This window comes from Heterodontus francisci, chromosome 6 (genome assembly GCF_036365525.1).
Source record: "Heterodontus francisci isolate sHetFra1 chromosome 6, sHetFra1.hap1, whole genome shotgun sequence".
NCBI lineage: Eukaryota > Metazoa > Chordata > Chondrichthyes > Heterodontiformes > Heterodontidae > Heterodontus > Heterodontus francisci.
Window position 1 is genome coordinate 25,438,199 of NC_090376.1, and position 22,594 is coordinate 25,460,792.

Genomic DNA, 22,594 nt, shown 5'->3' on the forward strand with positions numbered 1-22,594 from the left:
GCAAACAGGATTAAGGAAAATCCCAAGGCTTTTTATACATATATAAAGAGCAAGAGGGTAACCAGGGAAAGGATTGGCCCACTCAAGGACAGAGATGGGAATCTATGCGTGGAGCCAGAGGAAATAGGTGAGGTACTAACTGAGTACTTTGCATCAGTATTCACCAAGGAGAAGGACTTGGTGGATGATGAGCCCAGGGAAGGGACTGCAGATAGTCTCAATCATCCCATTATCAAAAAGGAGGTGGTGTTGAGTGTCTTGCAAAGCTTTAAGGTAGATAGGTCCCCAGGGCCTGATGGGATCTATCCTAGAATACTGAGGGAGGCAAGGGAAGAAATTGCTGGGGCCTTGACAGAAATCTTTGCATCCTCATTGGCTACAGGTGTGGTCCCAGAGGACTGGAGAATAGCCAATGTTGTTCCTTTGTTTAAGAAGGGTGGTAAGGATAATCCAGGAAATTATAGGTCGGTGAGCCTTACGACAGTGGTAGGGAAACTATTAGAGAGGATTCTTCGGGACAGGATTTACTCCCATTTGGAAACAAACAAACTTATTAGCGAGAGACAGCATGGTTTTGTGAAGGGGAGGTCGTGTCTTACTAACTTGATTGAGTTTTTTGAGGAAGTGACGAAGATGATTGATGAAGGAAGGGCAGTGGATGTTATCTATATGGACTTTAGTAAAGCCTTTGACAAAGTCCTGCATGGCAGACTGGTACAAAGGTGAAGTCACACGGGATCAGAGGTGAGCTGGCAAGATGGATACAGAACTGGCTCGGTCATAGAAGACAGAGGGTATCAGTGGATGGGTGTTTTTCTGAATGGAGGGCTGTGACTAGTGGTGTTCCGCAGGGATCAGTGCTGGGACCTTTGCTGTTTGTAGTATATATAAATGATTTGGAGAAAAATGTAGCTGGTCTGATTAGTAAGTTTGCGGACGACACAAAGGTTGGTGGAGTTGCGGATAATGATGAGGATTGTCAGAGGATACAGCAGGATATAGATCGATTGGAGACTTGGGCGGAGAAATGGCAGATGGAGTTTAATCCGGACAAATGTGAGGTAATGCATTTTGGAAGGTATAATGCAGGTGGGAGGTATACAGTAAATGGCAGAACCCTTAGGGGTATTGACAGGCAGAGAGATCTGGGCGTACAGGTCCACAGGTCACTGAAAGTGGCAATGCAGGTGGATAAGGTAGTCAAGAAGGCATACGGCATGCTTGCCTTCATCGGTCGGGGCACAGAGTATAAAAATTGGCAAGTCATGTTGCAGCTGTACACAACCTTAGTTAGGCCACACTTAGAATATTGCATGCAATTCTGGTCGCACACTACCAGAAGGACGTGGAGGCTTTGGAGAGGTTACAGAGGAGGTTTACCAGGATGTTGCCTGGTCTGGAGGGCATTAGTTATGAGGAGAGGTTGGAAAAACTCGGATTGTTTTCACTGGAACGATGGAGGTGGAGGGGGGACATGATAGAGGCTTACAAAGTTATGAGCGGCATGGACAGAGTGGACAGTCAGAAGCTTTTTCCCAGGGTGGAAGAGTCAGTTACTAGGGGACATAGGTTTAAGGTGCGAACGGCAAAGTTTAGAGGGGATGTGCGAGGCAAGTTTTTCTATACAGAGGGTGGTGAGTGCCTGGGACTTGCTACCAGGGGAGGTGGTGGAAGCAGATACGATAGCGACGTTTAAGAGACATCTTGACAAATATATGAATAGGAAGGGAATAGAGGGATATGGGCCCCGGAAGTGCAGAAGGTGTTAGTTTAGGCAGGCATCAAGATCAGCGCAGGCTTGGAGGGCCGAATGGCCTGTTCCTGTGCTGTACTGTTCTTTGTTCCATTCCCATCCTCAATGATCGCAGAGCCCAACAAACTTGTGCAAAAGAAAAGGCTGATGCATTTGCAAGCATCAGCCAGAAGTGTCGAGCAGATGATCCAACTTGGTCTCCTCCTGAGGTCCGCAGCATCACAAATTCAGCCAATTCGATTCACTCCATGTGACACAAGGAACAAGTGAGTACATTAGATACAGCAAAGGCTGTGGGCACCGACAACATCCCAGTTGTAGTGCTGAAGACTTGTGCTTCAGAACTAGCTGTACCCCTGGTCAAGCTGTTGCAGTACAGCTGCAACATTGGCATTAACCCGACAATGTGGACATTGCCCGGGTATGTCCTTTCCACAAAAAGCAGGACAAATCAATCTGACCAACTACTGCATCATCAGCCTGTTCTCAATCATCAGCAAAGAGATGGAAAGTGTCAGTGACACTTACTCAGCAATAACCTGCTCACCGATGCTCAGTTTAGGTTCCACCAGGATCACGTAGCTCCAAACCCCATTACAGCTTTGTTTCAAACATGGACAAAACAGCTGAATTCCAGGAGGTGAGATGAGGTGAGAGTGTTTGCCCTTGACATCAAGGCAACATTTGATCGAGGAGGCCTAGCAAAATTGAACTCAATGGGAATCAGGGGGAAAACTCTCCACTAGCTGGTGTCATACCAAGCACAAAGGAAGATGGTTCTGGTTATTGGAGGTCAATCATCTCAAGCCTAGGATATTACTGCAGGAGTTCCTCAGGGTAGTGTCCTGGGCCCAATCATATTCAGCGGCTTCAATGACCTTCCCTCCATCATAAGGTCAGAAGTGGGGATGTTTGCTGATGATTGCAAAGTGCTCAGTACCATTCATGACTTCTCAGATAACGAAGCAGTCCATGCCCAGATGCAGCAAGAACTGGATAACATTGAGGCTTGGACTGAGATGTGGCAAATAACATTTGCGTGGCAAAAGTGCCAGGCAACGACCATCTCAAACAAGAGAGTTTCTCACCACAACGTCATGACATTCAATGGCATTACCGTCACTAAATCTTCCACCATCAGTATTATGGGGGTCACCATTGACACGAAACGACCAGTCATTTAAATACTGAGGAGAATTTAATTCTCTCCCCCGTGGCAGGTTTGGAGGCTGGGAGAGCATAAAATCGGTGGAGGTAGTGGCGGAGGGGACCCTGTCACCATCCCAAATCTGCCAAAATTTAGTCTGGGAGGGGAAGGCCTGCTGCCAACTGAGGCCCTTAACTGGGTCATTAATCCTTAATTAAGGTCCTCTTCCCGCTGCATCCGCAATTACCTGTGCAGCAGGCAGTCCTGTCGCTGCACGGGAAATACAGCACGAAAAACTGCATGGGCTGCTTCCCGGCTGCTGCAGGGCAATGGTGGGGGAGGGAGGGGCGGTGGTGGGGAGTGGTGTCCCTCGTTCAAAGGCACTTAGTGCCTGAACAAGGGACCCCGGCATCAGGAAGGGGTGGGGGCCCACTGAGGACTGCCCTAGCTGCCGACTCCCCCATTCCCCCATGACTCCTACCTCACAGGACCCCTCCCCACCCTGACCTACCTGAAGCCTGGTTCCAGCACTGCTCCTCGGTGTCTGGTTGCTGCAGCTACAGCAACAGCCACTGCCTCCGCGGTGGTGCTGCAGCTGCCGACCTCTGATTGGCCAGCAGCTCTGCAAGACGGGGACTTCTGGCGACCGGGTCCTCAATCCTATGGAAGGCCTGCCGCTCTCAAGTTAAGTGCCTGATTGGCACTAAACTCAGCAGGCCTTTCGTACAAGATGTGACACGGGGATCTCAGCATCAGTTTCCCCCCGATGTCAAGACCCCAGCTGCCAGCATAAAATTCTACCCACTGAGTCTGCAAGAGCAGGTCGTTACTGGGTATGATGTGGCAAATGACTCACCACCTGACTCCCCAAAGCCTTTCCGCCAGCTACAAGGCACAAGTCAGCAGTGTGATGGAACAGTCGCCACCAGCCCGGATGAGTGCAGCTCCAAGAACACTTAAGAAGCGTGACACCATCCAGGACAAAGCCCGCTTGATTAGCACCCCATCCACCACCTTCAACATTCACTCCCTCCACCACCGACACATGCGTACCATCTACAAGATGCACGGCAGCAACTCAGGCAGGAAAGTGGAGTTAAGGCTGCAATCAGATCAGCCATGATTGAATGGCAGAGCAGGCTCGAGGGGCCGAATGGCCTACTCCTGTTCCTATTTCTTATGATCTTATGATCGCCAAGACTTCCACCTTCCAAACCCGCAAACTCTACCACCTGGAACAACAAGGGCAGAAGGTGCTTGGGAACACCACCACTTGCAAGTTCCCCTCCTAGTCGCACACCATCCTGACTTGGAACTAAATCGCCATTCCTTCACTGTCATTGGGTCAGAATCCTGGACCTCCCTCCTGAACAGCACCGTAAGTGTACCAACACTAGATGGACTGCAGCAGTCAAGAAGGCAGCTCACCATCACCTTCTTAAGGTGAATTAGGGAAAGGCAATAACTGCTGACCTTGTCAGCGATACCCACATACCCTGAATGAATTTTTAAAAAGGTACAGAGTAACATAGCTATCAGATCCATCTGCCACTGATTATGGTAAATCATTACATGCACGTTCTTCTCTCCCCTACTATAGCACTGACATTTAATCTGTTGCAACAACACCAAGGAATATATATTTATCAGCAGCCAATTTCATTATATCTTGACAAATTCAGCTGTCTTGATCTCCAAGCTTTATTTTTTGGTCACCAACACCATTACTGTTGACTGTCCAAATCAACTCCAATAAACTGAACAAACCAACATAATTTAAAATCTTCCAATCACATGTAAAACAAACACTTCTCCTTTCCGTGGTAGGTGAGGGAGTTTGCAGAAAACAGTTTCCACATCAACCGTTTGAGGACTACTGTAAGCATTTCTGTAGGAAAATCAAAGTAGAAAGAATGTTTTTGTTTAATCAGAATGCAGCATGAATTAATTATCCTGTACGTTTAGGATGTCCAGAGTTGGTTTTGATTGTTTTAAATACTTCTTTGGCCTCCTTATCTCGAGAGACAATGGGTAAGCGCCTGGAGGTGGTCTGAGATACAAAGAATTACATGATTTTTTTTACTTATATACACAGGTACACAGACATAATATCTATATATGGTATTTTATATAGAAAATTCACAGCACAGGAGGCGGCCATTTGGCCCATCATGTCTATGCCAGATGAAAAAGAGCTATCCAGCCTAATCCCACTTCCCAGCTCTTGGTCCATAGCCATGTAGGTTATGGCACTTCAAGTACAGATCTCAGTGCAATGAAGGTTTCTGCCTCTACCACCCTTTCAGGCTGTGACTTCCAAACCTCAACCACCCTCTGGGTGAAAAAATTGCTCCTCAATTCCCCTCTAATCCTTCTACCAATTACTTTAAATCAATGCCCCCTGGTTATTGACCTCTCCACTAAGGGAAATAGAGTGTATCAGAAGGATCTATCTAAACCCCTCAATTGTATGCATCTCAATTAAATCTCCCCTTAGCCTCCTCTGTTCCAAGATGCATTGGTTAGTTAAAAATACCTGAAAGTGCTGTATAATTTTATGACATTTTAACACTGAAGAATCATGCCATCTACATGCATTTGATGAGATGGCAAGGATAATTAACACAATCTAATTGATCCTGTCTTGCAGTAAGAAAATCTGATCCTGGTTGTACATCATAACTTTAATGCACCATTAGGTAACAGAACTCATACATATATATTCAACTCTAATGAACCTTCATACTATTTTCAATGTTTCATTTCTCTGAGTGTACATGCTGCCAATTCTTCTCCAGCCTCAAGGATGGAGTTGCCTAGACTACAAATTTCTGAGTCAGACAAAACTCATCAATTCCATCACGCACAGGATCTAGGAAACAAACCTTGAGAAGGCACAGTTTCACAACCATGATTTGCAGTTGTCACAAAAAAAATTAATTGTCCCAAATGTCAGTAAAAATCACGAATCCCATGTAATAATAACTAAATCTCTTCCCTTTATGAACCCACAATTTGCAATGTAAATGGAGAGAACTGCAGCGTGCAATCTTTAACTACCAGTAAATGTGCAGGGGGCCAGTTTTAAAGTAACACCCAAAACAAACGTGAAGTCAGCCTGTTGGTGTCGGCATGAGGTCCAAGCCATTTTAAGGCCTCCATTGGGACAGTGGGAAATTGACTGGCTTCAACTGTCAGCTGGCACATCAAGTCAATTTCGCTAGGCTGTGTTGTGAGCGACCTCCAGTGGTTCCTTTAAGGCTGTTTGGTATAAATGGGAGGAGTCTGCGTGGCAGATGCTCTGCCCATTTCTACCTCAAATTTGCAATCAGAAGGTAGAACCGAAATAGGACTCCAGTTTGCAGATTTAAGCAGCGCCCATGTGGGTGGGCTGCTTATCTATGCACAGTCACCGTTGAAATTTGCATCACGCAGATGGTGGGTGTTAATGCGGCAGATGAGTTGCCACCTCATGTCTAAGATTTTCAATTGCTGGCTATCCATTTTTCAGGTGGGAAACGGGCAGTCGTCAGGGTTAAAGTCGCACTCCTGGAATCCCGTTTTATTAAAAACATAACATATCCAGTCACCATAAACCTATAGCCTGACCTGTTTATATTATCACACCATTTAAAGTGCTGTAATATACACAAGGTTTTGTACAATCTTCTGAGATGGTTTAGTTCCCTGTCTCCAGATATAATGTAATTGTGACAAAAATAAATAATCACCACTGGCACCTGCAAGTTCTCATCACTACTGCCAAGTGGGCTAAACTCTCCAGATCCTAACCCACAAAGTCCATCACCTACATGCTAGCTGTCCCACATTGGTTCCCGGCCTATCATGCAAATTTAAAGCGTCATCCTTTTCTTCAAATCCCTTCATGGCCTTGCCCTTTCCCATTCTGTTAGCTCCTCCAGCCCTACAACCCTTTGAGAACTTCACATTACTCCAATTCTGGCTTCTTGTGGATCCCCAATTTCCTTCATCCCACCATTGGTGGTTGTGCTTTCAGCTGCCTGAAAGAGGCAAAAAACCAGATTAAAAAAAAAACAACTGGGGGAAAAGAATCTGGGAAATTCCTCTCTGACCACCCTTTGTGCCTCAACCAAGTCCAGCTCTGATAAATCTTTACTCATTCTTTGAGTGGCAAGCAGCAAGAAATTTTGTTGCATTTCCACTAAGCAGGACACACACATGATCAGCCTTTGGCCCTCACAGCTGAAGCTATTATAGGGGACAGGATTTGTGCTGTGAACTCCTGCCAAGTGACAGATGGAAGAAGAATGTCAAACCTCATTTCACATTTTCCTCTTAAATGCCCTCAGCAGGATGAGACCTTCATCTTCTGACTCTGGCTTGCATTCAAATAAGCCTCAATAAATAAATAAAAACAAACAGTGAGGAAAAATTCATCTAATGCACTGGTCATAGTGATGACGTTATACAAATGTGCCCCAAATCAAAGGTATGCTGTTATTTTGAAAATAAATTTACGATCCTTCCAGTGGTAAAATAATTTTAAGTACCGGTTTCATATAAAAATAGAAAAATATCAGAATTAAATAGCTGAGTTCCAAATGGATATCCTATCTTATGAAACATTAGCGATTGCTTTAATCTGTAACCTTCTCTGAACTCATGGAATCCAGTGCTGAAATGTACTGGGCAGGTCGCCCAAAGGCAGATACAAGAAAACCTAGTAATATAAAAGAATAGGGCAGACAGCAACCTGCTCTCAGTTATCCTCCCAGCCTTACCTGCACTGTAACACAACTGTGGGAGTTGCTCAAGAATGGTGCACATCAACTAAGCTCTGACAGTTTTTTTGCGCTCAGGGACCAACTCAATCGCCACCTATCCCACAGCTCTAAGACAAAATGTACCATGTAGGTTAAAATCACGAAGCTAGAATTTGCATTCAATCGCCTTGGCTATTACGAAAAATGCAAATAAGTCACAAAAACAGTTTTCAGGTTAATTAGAAATTAGTATTTCTGTATATCTAGTCCATTGCCAACATTTTTTTAATACTAATGAAATATAATGTACAGGTTTGCATTGTAAACCAGACCTTGAGTTCAAAACTTCTACGAAACAAAGTTCTGCACTTACCGCATCTTTTTCAGGGTTGCAGACCTTCACCCATAAGATATGGTCTAACAGCCAGTCAATTGGTTTCTCCTTGTGGAACATCAGTATGAACTCCACGATAAGATTCAAATCAGGAGACTGAAACATTTTGCCTTGTATGATAAACGATAAAACACCGAGTACAATTATTGCAAAATAATTTGAGACAACACATGCACAACATAAAATGCAGCTTATTATACTATGTGTTTGAAACTACTTGAATCATATCTGACAATTTCACTAAACTAGGCTCGTTAAACTTTTTAAAAGGAGGCCAAAATGCGTGTTGCTAAATTGCTGTGTAATCCTCATTAATATTCATGCTCACATTCTGCTGCTCCTTTGTCAACACATCTATTGAAGTTCTGCACAATTTGTCTGCCTCCAACCAGCAACATTAAGCACAGTCAACAAAAGGCCAACAGACACAACAGTGTGAGTATATATCTCCAGTTACAATATTTAAAATTACACAACTACTTTAATTTTTTTTTTAAAAAAACAACCTTCCAGCAGCTTCAGAAACTCAATTTTCCAATTTCCCTTGACACTGGGAGTCGTGCCAAAATTAGAAAATGGTAACTGTTAAAACTGCTGTTCAAAAGGGAAAGAGGTAACCAAGGAAATTCTATGTCACTTATTCTTGTCTCAACTGTGGGTGTGCTTAAAGAATTTGTGATGGGGACAAAATTAGTGAGAATTTAAATAAGACATAGGCTAATCAAGGAGGGTCAACTTTAATTTGTGAAGGGTGGTTCATTTAATGGAAATTTACGAATGCAGTAGACAGATTTCCACAAGGTTCTTGATAAGGTGCCACATGAGACTTTTGCAAAGGTTAAAGCATATGTTATTAAGGAAATTTAGCTTCATGGATAAAGAAATGGTTAGGGTATAGAAAGTAGTTAGAAGGAGAATAAAAATATGATTTGGTTCGTGTTTTTTGCTCGGACCTCTTTTGTTTTCCATTAACATAAAAGATTTGGACATTGGCACGAGAATATTAAAGCATTAAAGCTCATTAATGATACCAAATTAACAGAATATCAAACTGAGGAAGAATGCTAGATGCTGCAGGAGGACAGACAAGAAACAAAGTGGGTAGACGGATGGCTGACATGGTTCAATATAGGAAAAGGTAACGTGGTACTTTTTTTTTTAAAACATTGAAAAAGACTAATGAAAGGTGAGAGTGCACATAGACAAGACAATAAAAAGCCAACTAGGATTCTGGATGTTACATATAGTAGCAGGGAATACAAAAGCAAAATGTTGTTCGATTTGTACAAGGCATTCTTTCTAATAAGTTTGACACTGAAGATACATTCCCCACTGCACTGGCAAAAAAAAACTTGCTTACTTTGTAGCTGAAGCCCGACTCATTGGGATAACTGAATTTTTGCCTTGAACTGCTTTCTATAAGGGCTGAATTTACTGTGGCGAAAAGAACGGCAGCCTGCACATGTCGCAGAGCTGCTACAACCTTCCATTCGACAGCTCATTTGAATAGCCGCGGTAGGCTGCCCACCCCCAATCATGTGGAGAGGGTGGGCAGTCCGTCCCCAGCAATGGCATCAGTTGCCTGTGCGCATGCGCTGACGCCATTTTTAAAGTGCTGTCCCCCCCACCCCACCCCCACCAGGCAATTTAAATATTTAAAGGTTAGGTAAATAAAAATAAAGACATTTCTTCTGCCCCTCTCCCATCCCCCACGATAACAATTACATTAATTACTTTCCCTACCCCCCACCCCCAAACCCTTATCTTGTCCATCTGATCTTCCCTCCCCGACACCAAACTGCACAAACTTTAAACTCCAACCCTTCCCACCATCCCCTACACTCATGACTTTAATTTGACCCCGTTCCTCCCGCCGCCCTCTCCCCCTGGCCAAAATCAATAAACGTACCTCCTCGCCGCTCCCCAGCAGCGCGGCGCCTCGTTTCCCCAAGATGGGGATCTGAAGGTGCGGGGGTGTTGGCCACTGGGCCGACGATTGCAGCGGGAGATCAGGTGGCGACGTGAGTGTTATTAATTCAATCATTTTAAATTATTTAAATGTTCAAATTGGGGTCCCGTCGCCAAGTGGCGAGGGGGGTGGGGGAGGGGGGGTGCTGCTACGCAGCAGCACCGCCACCGGTAATATCGGGCCGGGCTCTCCCGGCGTCAGGGTGTGTGGCGGCCCTCTCTCGGAGGCATCTTCAGGCACCCCCCACCCCCTCCCCCCACGGAACCAGATGCCTAGAGGAGAACAAAATCCAACCCTAGGTTTCTATAAGTCACCATCAGTGATCACATGCTCTTCCTAAGTAGAAGCCACCACATAGCTGGAATATTGTTTTACATGTTCTAGGAACCTCATGATAGGGAGGATAACAGAGCCAATTGAAATCAGATTTTATTTCCTCGCAACTCTTGCCATGGCTCATACTAATGGATAATAGCAACCCCGACACCTTCCTCAAAGGACCTTTATCATGTGTGAGCCTAAGCAATAGACATCAGCAGTTTATTCTGCAATATTGGTGGTGGAGGGAGAAGCAGCTGGACTGACAATGGCTTGGATTTTGCAGTCAATGGCGAAGGAATTGCACTTGCTGTTCACTACACTGGCAACTGTCCATAGACTTTTTCATGGGCTTTTGAGCAGATACTTGCTCAAATCTGGCATTTGATCCAGTGTGCCACCGGCTACAGGGGATCTGTGGCACGTGAGCAGGGCAAGCAACAGTGTGGCTCTTAAACTAATCAGACTGAAGAAAATCTCACTGAGGCAAACAGGGCTGAATTTTACTGGCCATCAGGTGACAGAAACAGAGGCGTGGCGGGGGGTGGGTAAAATAGAAGGGAGCCACGTCGGGAGGGCTCCCTGTTACTCTCCTACTTTTAGGAAAGTTTACCAGTTTGCGGCTGTGAGGCAGATCAGCTGCCTGCTCCACGGAGGCAAGCAGCCTATTAACATAATTAGAAGCCATTTTACGGGGCCACCAGCATTTTGCCGACAGCAGAGCAGCCCCTCGTTATGTGGGGCTGCCGTCAGCTTCATGGAAGTGGCCTCCCTGTAGCAGCCCAGGGGACCATCAGAGCCAGAGGCCCCATGGTCCAAAGAGGGGGCCATGGGAAGGAAAGGCAGCCCCGTCACCCCAAAGATCCTACTGGAGGGGTTCCCCCTGTCCCAAGGGGCCTACTGCCCTTGGCCCCCTAAATTTTAATTTGTACTTATGTCTCAGGGCGTCTCCACGTTGAGGTGCCTTTGCAATACCCAACCTGCCTCAGCAGCACCCAACCTCTCCCAATGTGGCTGCCGAGGCTTGAGAGCTGCCAGCCCTATTGGGAACCCACCTGTCGTCCTTAATGGGACAGCGAGGCCACCTGCGGTAAAATTGCCGAGCCGATCCCCCTGCCAGGTAGTGGACTAGGGACCCACTTCTTGGATTGATGACAGGATCCTGAACCCTGCAGTAAAATCTCAGCCTGCAGAGTCTAAGCCAAGAATTATAAATTAGATCTTAATCACGTACAGAAAGCAAAATAAAAATTGTGAAAGACAGCTGTGATTAACAGAGAGAGAGATAAAAGAGACAAAGTAAAAGAAAAATGATTTTTTGAAAAAATCTCCAAGACTAATTAAATTCTGAGGGAATGAGACCCCACACTTGTAAAATTATATTTTTCAGACCAGTTTGTTTGGGATGACTGATCACGCCATTAAAAATTCCTGTCACCTGAATGCACCACCCCTAACCTGTTCTCCCATGTTGATCGCAACTTCATGCTCTAAAATGGATTTCAGTACCAAGTCTGTTATAGTAAGAGTCTGTGGTGAAGCAGGGTAACTCCGACTGCAACTTTGGGATTTCTGTGTTTAACTGTGCATGTTGCTGTTCAATTTACTCGATAATAATGGTGAATGATGTTAGCCTCACTGCTATTCTCAATGCAAAATCCAATTAATTAAAGGCTGAGACAGCTGAAAACAGTGTTGTGATTGGTACTGTGCCATACAATCATCAACCCTCTTATCCAATAGGGATGTACCTCTTCTCATTAGATTTAAAAGATACAAATTGCAGTCCTCCAGTTACAATAGCTGGTGTTACTTTTTTTTTAGAAAGGGTAATTTTTACAATCCACAGTATGTGAATTTTATTCTGGAGTGACTTCAGGAAATTAGCTAAACACTCGAAGTATCATCTTCAAGATCAAGATGATGTACCGTATTATTTTTTATACTATGAAATAATGGACCAGGGGCCCCCTCCCATTCGTTCCATCAAATTGAAATTACATTGGATTGGCTACTGGAAAAAAGTTAAGGGCATAGCCTCAGGGCAAGGAGCCAGCCAGTTAAGGTTATGACTCTATGAAATTCGTTACCCCAGAGGGTTGGGAATGCTCAGTCTTTGAATATGTTCAAGATTGAAATTGAAGATTTATGGACTCTTAAGGGAATTAAGGGATATGGGGATTGGGCAGGAAAGTGGAGTTGAGGTTGAACATCAGCCATGATCTTACTGAATGTCAGTCATGATCTTATTGAATAGCAGAGCAAGCTCGAGGGGCCGTATAGCCTATGCCTGCTCCTTTTCTTAGGTTCTTACATTATTTGCCTCACAATTGCCCAGGTCTCCAGGTCAGACTCAATTGTCTCAAAACATTTTCAATGATCATTAGAATGGGTCAGTCATTTTCACCACTGTTAAGCATGTACTCAGAAATTCTGTTCTGCCTTCACCGCCACTCCCCCCAAAACTATTTGCATTTTTTTTTGTGAATTCCAATTATCCTTCAAGATAACTCAAGTTTTATTAAAAAACTACAACCAGAAAGCAACAAAGGCTTTGTTAATGCCCAACAGCTCAATCATCAACCACTTGTCTATACAAATTAACAGCAATGAACCAGAGGGATAAAGAACCATTCATACAGATGCTCTTTTATTTTGATGCAAATCAAAATGGATCAGAGATAAAAGCCAATAAAAGAGCTCTTAATATGCAAACACTTGAATGCCTACCGAAGTGAAAATATTTTCTATTTCCTAATTGCTACATTTAGTATTTATAATTCATGTAATAAGTTGCAGGTCTCTCATCATTCATCATTTAAAAAAAAATCTTTTTAATCAACAGATCACACAGGTGACCTGTTCTCATTGTTCTGTCAATTACACTGCCAAATCCAAGAGCATACTAATAACAATCCAGCATCATCAGAGCAGACACTTAATCTGCTGTTCTCTGAATGGACAAGCTAAGCAACAGAACTCGCTACATGAGGGATAGAGTTTCTTTGTGTAATCTTAAGCAACACAATGATGTACGTGGATTTCAGATCCTTGAAGATCTCTAGAAGGTTTATTAACATCTAAACTAGTATGTACCACATAGTGCAAGCTATATACAGAACGATCCCAGTGCATATACTTCAGGATTCAGACTGGTAGGAATATTTGCACTAGCTCCCGTGTCAATCTTAGGCCTGAGCAGGTGTTTGCCAACTTTCTTTAGGCACATGATATTAATAATAGCAAAAGCATTCAGTTGTTTGACTTCATCAACACAATGTGTCAGGTTTACAATGTGATACACCTACTCATCTTCTGGCTGAGAATCGCTCCACTCAGAGTCTTGTTTCAGGTCTATTTCGGTGTGGACTTCGTGTATCGGCTTGCATTTACACAGGTCTCTGGCACTCTCCTTGCTGCCGTTGCCATGTTGCTACACCTGTCTTCTGTTTGTTTGCGTCCTACTGTGACTCCTGGCTGCGTCTTTGGAGCCAGATTTCTTGCATAGGCGGGCCCAGTGACCTTTTGCACCGCATGCCTTGCACAGATCTTGAAAAGCAGGACAACTTTGCGGTGAGTAGGACAAACCACACTTATCACACAGCTTGCTTACTTTTTGTGACCGGGTTACCATGCCGTTACTGTTGGCTGCACCTAATGCTTGCAGATGCTGTTGTCCAGCTACAATGGCTTCATATTTCCTGCCATGTTCTAGCAGCACATCAATACTGTAACTTTTCTTGTTTCCCCCAAGAAGTCTTTTTGAAATGCCTCAATAGGCATTGAGACAATCACCAGCTCCATTATTCACTTCAACAGCTCAGTTTTGAAAGATCACATTCATTGCCCTTACTACGGCATCTACTGACGAATTGATCTAATGATTCCTGTGGCTGTTGCCTATAGAACATCAATTCCAGGCGATGAATTATAAAATTTACTCTTACCTGAAGCTGATCTTTGAGCACTTTCCATATCTTTGTGGGATCTTTCTGGTCCTCTCCAGATAAGCCAGAGGTATTGATTCTGTATAACCCCGCATTTCCAACTGCTATCAGTATTTTCACAGCCTGCTTCTCTGGTTCTGAAACCACTTGGTCTATGAAGCATAACTACATTCTTTGTTTAAAAAGTTTGAACATGGATAGGATGTCAATGGCCCGCCAGTTCATGCTGGAAATTTGATATCCATCCTTCTGCTGTTCTTTTGCTTTCTGCTCTGTATTGAACTTTGTTCAATGCTGTGTGCGCCTTCAGCACTGTACTTATTGTGAATTTTCTATGTGTAGCTTAAAGCTTGTTTTAGTACTTGCTCTATTAACACTGTGCTGTTCCCCTTTAAGAATTATTTTTCTAAGTTAGCTGTTTTGATGGAGTGCAACATTTGCTTGACAGTGTTCTCTGTTTTTTCTCTTCCAGCACTTTGATTGAATGTTTACACAGCTGTTTGATAGGCATTTCAAGGGTTTTCCCTTTTGCTTTTTTTTGCTAGAATTTATTTATCTTCTTCACGCTGGACTGGTTTAATGATTTTTTTCAGCTTTGGCTACGTGAATGGAGACTTTGCTGTGTTCGGGGTTTCCCGCACTTTTTTTTGGGATGCCTCCTGTATTGACGCCGACCTCGATCAGCTTGAGGGGGAAATTGGGTTTACTCCGTTTTTTTTCTCTCTCCCATGGCGCCTTTAAAAAAAAACAATTTTTTAAGCACTTCAAAAGCTTTTTTTCTTCCAACTGGATTCCTTGACCATAAGCACAATGACTCACCCAATCACAGGAATTTATTTTCAGCCTGTCATTCAGTGCTCTGTCTCCCACAGCTGCAGATAAGTTTTTTTCTTTTTTCCAATGTTAGGGCCAGTATTTCTTTTGAACTTTCTCTCTTTTGGCTGTAGGAAGGGTCACTTTCACAGCTGTTTTACCCATGGTCTTCATGCTTATATGTTGTCTTTTCACCACTGCTGCCACCATATCAGGAGTTTCTTTGTGTTATCTTACATGGCATAATGAGGTACGTGGATTCCAGTTCCTTTAAGATCTCTAGAAGGTTTATTAACATCTAAACTAGTACATACAACACAGACCAAACTATATACAGAACCTTTGTCCAGGGTGTTGTAGTGCAGAGTGACTATGGTGTCTAGTCACATAACTATATCCTGGTACTTAGCTCATTAGCATACTGTGTTCTTAAGGAGACATCATTCAAAGTGATCATACAACACCAGTTATGTGGGAAAATGTAATGTCTTCAAAATGGCAGCTATGAAGTTTGAAATTCTTTAGGAACTTAAGAACAGGAGAATGCCATCCAGCCACTCAAGCCTGTTTTGCCATTCAATGCGATCATGGCTGATCTGCATCTTAACTCCCAATTATCTGCCTTGGCTCCATATGCCTTAATAGCAAAAAAAAATCTATCAATCTCAGCTTTAAAATTATTAACTGAGCTAACATCTACTGCTTTTTGTGTGAGGGTGTTCCATACTTGGGACAAGATGCTTCTTAGAGTGGTAAATAAATGTAAAAGATGATCTCAAGGATTGGATGGATTATGGATAAATAAAGAGAGGGAAAAAGACTTAAGCATGCGGTTAAAAAGAGATTATGAATGGATAAAATGAGATTAAACAGAGAGATTATACTAACAGACACCTCTGACAGGCAGATGCTGATCAGTGAAACATCACATAAGTCTAACAATGGGGAATTACGGCTAAGAAGCACATCCAGTTCTCCTTATAGCAAAGAAAACTCCTTAATAAAACAATAAGGTCCGATCTCCAAATTCTGCTCCCATTAACAAGTGAATTCCTCATTTATAGCGAGTCCTCAAACAGTATTAGAGCCTAAGATCAATGTTAGTCCCAATTTTACTGTTTTGTGGCATTGGCCCAGATATTTATTTCCACTGGGGGCTGTGCCCAATGACCTTGCTGAGATCAGTAATTCACTGTGTGGGAGCTGATTGTTTTAAAATGAGTGGCTTGGAGAGCAAGGAATCCCCACAAGTTTCTGGAAGTCAAAAGATTAATATTTATTCTCTCCATTTGGGATTTCTTTACTGCAGCAATATTATTTGACAGACATAAATACGCTGCATCATGTTCACCAGGACTTTTTTTTATTAAACTAGAATTTCTGTATATCATTTACAGGATATGAGAAAGATCAGGTTTATTTATATGTTATAGCACAGAATATTACTTGCCTCATTTATTAGTATGTATGTGACTATGTACCATAAAACTAAATTTTGAAAGCATGAGAGCCATGAGATGGTTATCAATGTATTACAGTCTTCAACCATGTGTAACTAACTTATTTCTATGTTATTTAGTATAATAAATTCAATTTCCATACATGGTGGAATTGAAAGCCTATGGCAGGTTTTCAAAGGCCTATCAGGACAGAAGATATAGGGCTATTTGCTCCAGGATTATTGTAGGGAAACTGTCAGTGGGTTGGAAGGGTAGATTAGATGCACCAATGGTCTTCTGGCCAAAATTTACCAAGTTACTTAGCCCGTCTTGTGGACTGTCCACAAGAAAACCAGCAAGCAAACAGAAAGGAGAAAATGTACAATGTATACAGAAAGTTTAGTAATCTGGGGTGGTACATTTGTTTAAACGTGTAAAAGCACAAACAAAATTCCTGCAGCTTTTTGTTCAAGACACTGAATGTGAATAAAAAACATGCAATTACAATTTGCATTTATATAGCTCCTTTTACATAGAACAACATTCTAAAGTGCTTCACTGGCGTAGGAGGAGGCTAGTAAGCTGGACACAGCAGTGGGAAGGGGGAGAATAAAGAACAACAAGGACAACTGAACAGAGCAAAGTGGCAATGGGACAAAGTCCAAAGAACCATGGACATAATGACAAGCAATGGAGGGAGTGGAGTACAAGTGGTAGTCTGGAACAGAGGAGTAGTGTGCATGGGCTGGGACTTGAAGAGGAAAGGCTGCTGAAATGAATGTGGGAGAAACCCACAAAATGATCCGAAAAAAGGCCATGGTCATGGAACCTAAAGTCAGGATTTTTGAGATAATGTGAATGTGGGTCACAAATTTTTCCATTACCATTTCTGTACTTGCTTTCATGTGAATACCCACAGGGCTACATGCCCACTGAAGATGTTTAAAAAAAAAAAAATGATTCGTTCTTGGGATGTGAGCGTCACTGGCAAGGCCAACGTTTATTGCTCATCCCTAATTGCCCCTGAGCAGGTGGTGGTGAGCCACTGACAACTGAGTGGCTTGCTAGGCCATTTCAGAGAGCAGTTAAGAGTCAACCACATTGGTGTGGGTCTGGATTCACACGTAGGCCAGACTGGGTAAGGATGGCAGATTTCCTCCCCGAAGGATATTACTGAACATTATGAACTTATTTTGAATTTACTTGAGTTTGGGAAGGATACAGAAGAAGAGGTGAGCAAAGAGAGGATTTGATTCTCGATAAATGATAGGGTTCAGTGGCAGATAGCAGAAGCACAACTAGGCATTTTTATGGAGGTGGAAAAATGTGCAGGTTGAAACAGTATGCTGTAAAATGACACTTTGTTTCAATTAAAATAATTATAAATGCTAACAAATAACATTATGAAAATGGACTAAATTATAGTGGTTCTATTATTCATAACTACTAATCCATCATTTTTTTCCTGTAATATTGCCGTTAAGACTTTGACATTAAAATGCATAGGCATCACCAGTTGTGATTTCTCACTGATTTTCTGCATCAATTTTCTTTTTACCTATAAATCCCAACTGTGAGAATTCTAGAACCATCCAGTCTTCAGAAGAAAGCTGAAGTGCAAAATTTTTCATGGTGCTGAAGTAATGATCTTTGGCAACTATGTCGTCTTCAAGCTGTAGGGAAGCACAAAACATTTTTTTTTGCCCAAAGCTCAAAATTCATCATGCCTTAAAAAATTCAGAGGGCGCAGGTAAAACATGGACAAAGTCAGGCAAAATCGTGAGTTTTATGATAATGCATTCATAAGCATGCAGTGAATAAGCCTTTGATGGTTGATTCATACATTATAAATGAGTTTCATTTCAACTATCTAAATGTGTATTTTAGTAGGACTAGAAGGCAAAAATGATAGAGAATAAGGGGAATATAAGCAGCTTGGAGACAAAAAAACTTGCTACTAGGGAAATGAAGAAGAAAATAAGGGGAGCGTGAGCCGGGTTCGGAGTGGGCAAAACTTTCTATCAGGGCATTCAAGATGATCAACTATCCCATATTAATTGATAAGCTCCATAAATCTATACACAAGTTGACAATGGATAATCGTTCAGCTACACGTCAGCCTTTATTGAGAAGGTCATTTTATTATAGAATATACAGCACAGAAATAGGGCAATTGGCCCAACTAGTTCATTCAAGCCTCCACCTATTCTTGCTGATCTAATTCCATCAGCCAAACCCTCAAATGCTTATCTAGCTTCCTCTTACATACATCCGCACTATTCACTTCAACCACTCCCTGTGGTAGCGTATTCCACAGTCTCACCACTCTCTTGGTAATGACGTTTCTTCGTGCCTATCTTATATTGATGACCTCTAGATTTGCTCTTCCCCACAAGTGGAAATACTCTCCATCTACTATATCAATTGCTTAATTTTAAATACTTCTATTAGGTTACCCCTCAGTCTTCTCTTTTCAAAAGAGACCCAGTCTGTTCATCTTTTCCAGATTGGTATAACCTCGCAGTTCTGGTATCATCCTTGAAAATCTTATTTGCACCCACTCTAGTGCCTCTGGATCCTTTTTATAATATGGCAACCAGAACTATACACAATACTCTTCAGTGTGGTCTAACCAAGATTTGATACAATTTTAACACAACTTCTCCACTTTTCAAATTTAGCACTCTAGAAATAAATCCTAATGCTTGGTTTGCTTACTTTTTAAACAGAAAGAAGAAAATAGCCTTTGAGAGTGAATGTAGCAATTATTTAAAATAAAAACAGAAAGTGCTGGAAATACTCAACAGGTCTGGCAGCATCTGTGGAGAGAGAAACAGTTAATATTTCAGGTCGATGATCTTTCACCAGAATTGTAAAGGTCATTGACCTGAAATGTTAACTCTGTTTCTCTCTCTCCACAGATGCTGCCACAGCTGCTGAGTATTTCCAGTATTTTCTGTTTTTATTTCAGATTTCCAGGATCGCATTATTTTGTGGTGTCATAGTAATTATTTACCTGCGGTAAATGCCAGCATTACATTACAATTGGACTAACTGAGGAGGCCAGGGCTGGGAGGTCTGCTATGAATGAATTGCAGTTACCCTAACATCTAGCGCTCAACACTTTTGCCTCGGTTTTCAAAAAAAGCTCTCAATCAATAGTCTTTGAATTATTCAGATGTGATCACGAAACTTGGTTCCATTGCTGTGTACATGTACTCTGCTGTCTTAATAAAAGTTACTATACTGTTTAGTCAATACTAATAGATTTCATTCACTTAAACTAGTAGGACCAGAAGGCAGAAATGACAGAATAAGGGAAACATCAGCAACTTGGAGACGACAAAACTTGCTACTAGGCAAATTTTTAAAAATTCTTTCACGGGATGTGTGTGTTGCTGGCTAGGCCAGCATTTATTGCCCATCCCTAATTACTCTTGAAAAGGTGGTGGTGCGCTGCCTTCTTGAACCGCTGCAGTCCATGTGGTGTAGATACACCTGTTAGGGAATTCCAGGATTTTGACCCAGCGACAGTGAAGGAATGGCGATATAGTTCCAAGTCAGGATGGTGTGTGGCTTGGAGGGGAACTTTCAGGTGGTGGTATTCCCATGCATCTGCTGCCTTTGTCCTTATAGGTGGTACAGGTCGCGGGTTCGGAAGGTGCTGTTCAAGGAGCCTTGGTGAATTGTTGCAGTGCATCTTGTATATGGTACACACTGCTGCCACTATGTGTCAGTGGTGGAGGGAGTGAATGTTTGTAGATGGGGTGTCAATCAAGTGGGCTGCTTTGGCCTGGATGGTGTTAAGCTTCTTGAGTGTTGTTGGAGCTGCACCCATCCAGGCAAGTGGAGAGTATTCCATCACACTCCTGACTTGTTGACTTGCAATGATAAAGAGAATAAGGGGAGCATGAACAGGGTGGGAGGGGGAAAAACTTTCGATCAGGGGTTCAAGATGATCAACTATCCCCTATACAAACCAATAAACTCCATGAATCTATACACAAGTTGACAATGGATAATAGTTCAGCCTATACTTTTAACAGAGCTGCCTTTATTGAGAAGGTCATTTTATTGATTACATGGTCAGGACTCAGGATGGATTGCTTTACAATACCGTTCAACATTCTGTTACCAGTGGTGTACTGCAGGGATCGGTGCTGGGACCCTCACTGTTTGTAGCGTACTTAATGATTTAGACGTGAATATAGGAGGTATGATAAGTAAGTTCGCAGATGACACGAAAATTGGTGGTGTTGTAAATAGTGAGGAGGAAAGCCTCAGATTACAGGACGATATAGATGGGCTGGTAAGATGGGCGAAGCAGTGGCAAATGGAATTTAATCCTGACAAGTGTGAGGTGATGCATTTTGGGAGGACTAACAAGGCAAGGGAATATACAATAGATGGTAGGACCCTAGGAAGTACAGAAGGTCAGAGGGACCTTGATGTACTTGTCCATAGATCACTGAAGGCAGCAGCACAGGTAGATAAGGTGGTCAGGAAGGCATATGGGATACTTGCCTTTATCAGCCGAGGCATAGAATACAAGAGGAGGGAGGTTATGATGGAGCTGTATAAAACGCTAGTTAGGCCACAGCTGGAGTACTGTGTACAGTTCTGGGCACCACACTATAGGAAGGATGTGATTACACTGGAGAGGGTGCAGAGGAAATTCACCAGGATGTTGCCTGAGCTGAAGCATTTCATCTATGAAGAGAGACTGAAAAGGCTAGGGTTGGTTTCCTTCGAGCAGAGAAGGCTGAGGGGGGACATGATTGAGGTATACAAAATTTATGAGGGGCATTGATAGATTAGATAGGAAGAAACTTTTTCCCTTAGCGGAGGGGTCAATAACCAGGGGGCATAGATTTAAAGTAAGGGACAGGAGGTTTAGAGGGGATTTGAGGAAAAAAATTTTCACCCAGAGGGTGGTTGGAATCTGGAACACACTGCCTGAAGAGATGGTAGAGGCAGGAACCCTCAACATTTAAGAAGTACTTAGATGAACACTTGAAATGCCATAGCATACAAGGCTATGGGCCAAGTGCTGGAAAATGGGATTAGAATAGTTAGGTACTTGATGGCTGGCACAGACACGATGGGCCGAAGGGCCTGTTTCTGTGCTGTATAATTCTATGACTCTAACATATAGGGGGGGAATCTAACTCCCTCTGCCTGGTAGCAGAGTTAAAATGGAGGAGGTAGGCTTACCGCTCATCCCTAATCTACTCTCATTTATCCCGTCAACTAAGGCACCCACCCAAATAGGAAAGAAGCTTCATTAATCTATTCAAATTGAGGTCCTATGACATACAGAGTCTTGATGACATTTTAGATGCTAATGGGCTGAATGTCCATCTTGAGTGCACTGCTCAGTAAAAACTGGCAGGTAGTGGAATAGGCCCTTCAAGTGATAGTTAAAACTTTTCTTCTGGGGCCGGAAGAGTGCTTCTTGGGTATAGAAAAATAACCTGGGTTGCTGCCACCCTGGACTTCAAGCATTCCTACCAGCCCCCACCCTAGTCGCACCTACTAGCTTCCAAGACGCCTGATATTGTGCCAGCTGAAGCTAACAAGCTCTATCGGGACACCCGCTCACCACTTATGTTAATGAGGCCCTATCTTAAAAATGGGCTGGGCCTCCCGCTGGCATTAGAATCTACCACATAATATACTGTATGAGAGGAATGCTTGTGTCTTGATAGTCCTCGGTACAATTTGGCCTTGATCCCAATACATTTTTCTCGCATGCAACGCAAAAGGCAACTTCTAGTGGCAACCCACAATCCCGCTCATCTGAAGCTTAACCTCGTGCATTTAGTATTTGGAAAATAGGGTGCCCCAGGGACAACAACCTTCCCTCTATTATAAACTCGCTACTTAACAGAACATAGAATTACACTACACTGTACGTTACATCAGAAGACCTGCATCATCAACCATGCCAGTCATTATTTTTGTAACAGACTAAACTATTTAACACATTAATTTGTAAATAGGATTATTTAGAAAAAGTAACTTGGGACAGATCAATATGGAACCAAAAGCTGCACACAGGCCAGAGTG

General features: G+C 42.8%; 1 protein-coding gene across 1 annotated transcript in view; it reads right to left on the minus strand.

Annotated features, from left to right (window-relative positions):
* Nucleotides 1-22,594, minus strand: part of mgat4a (alpha-1,3-mannosyl-glycoprotein 4-beta-N-acetylglucosaminyltransferase A) — a 263,412-nt gene that overhangs the window by 56,639 nt on the left and 184,179 nt on the right. Inside the window, exons 8-9 of the mRNA XM_068033329.1 lie at nucleotides 18,084-18,198; nucleotides 8,019-8,149 (exon numbers count right to left, since the gene is read on the minus strand). Of these exons, the coding sequence (XP_067889430.1) occupies nucleotides 8,019-8,149; nucleotides 18,084-18,198 (246 nt within the window). The remainder of the gene's footprint in view (nucleotides 1-8,018; nucleotides 8,150-18,083; nucleotides 18,199-22,594) is intronic.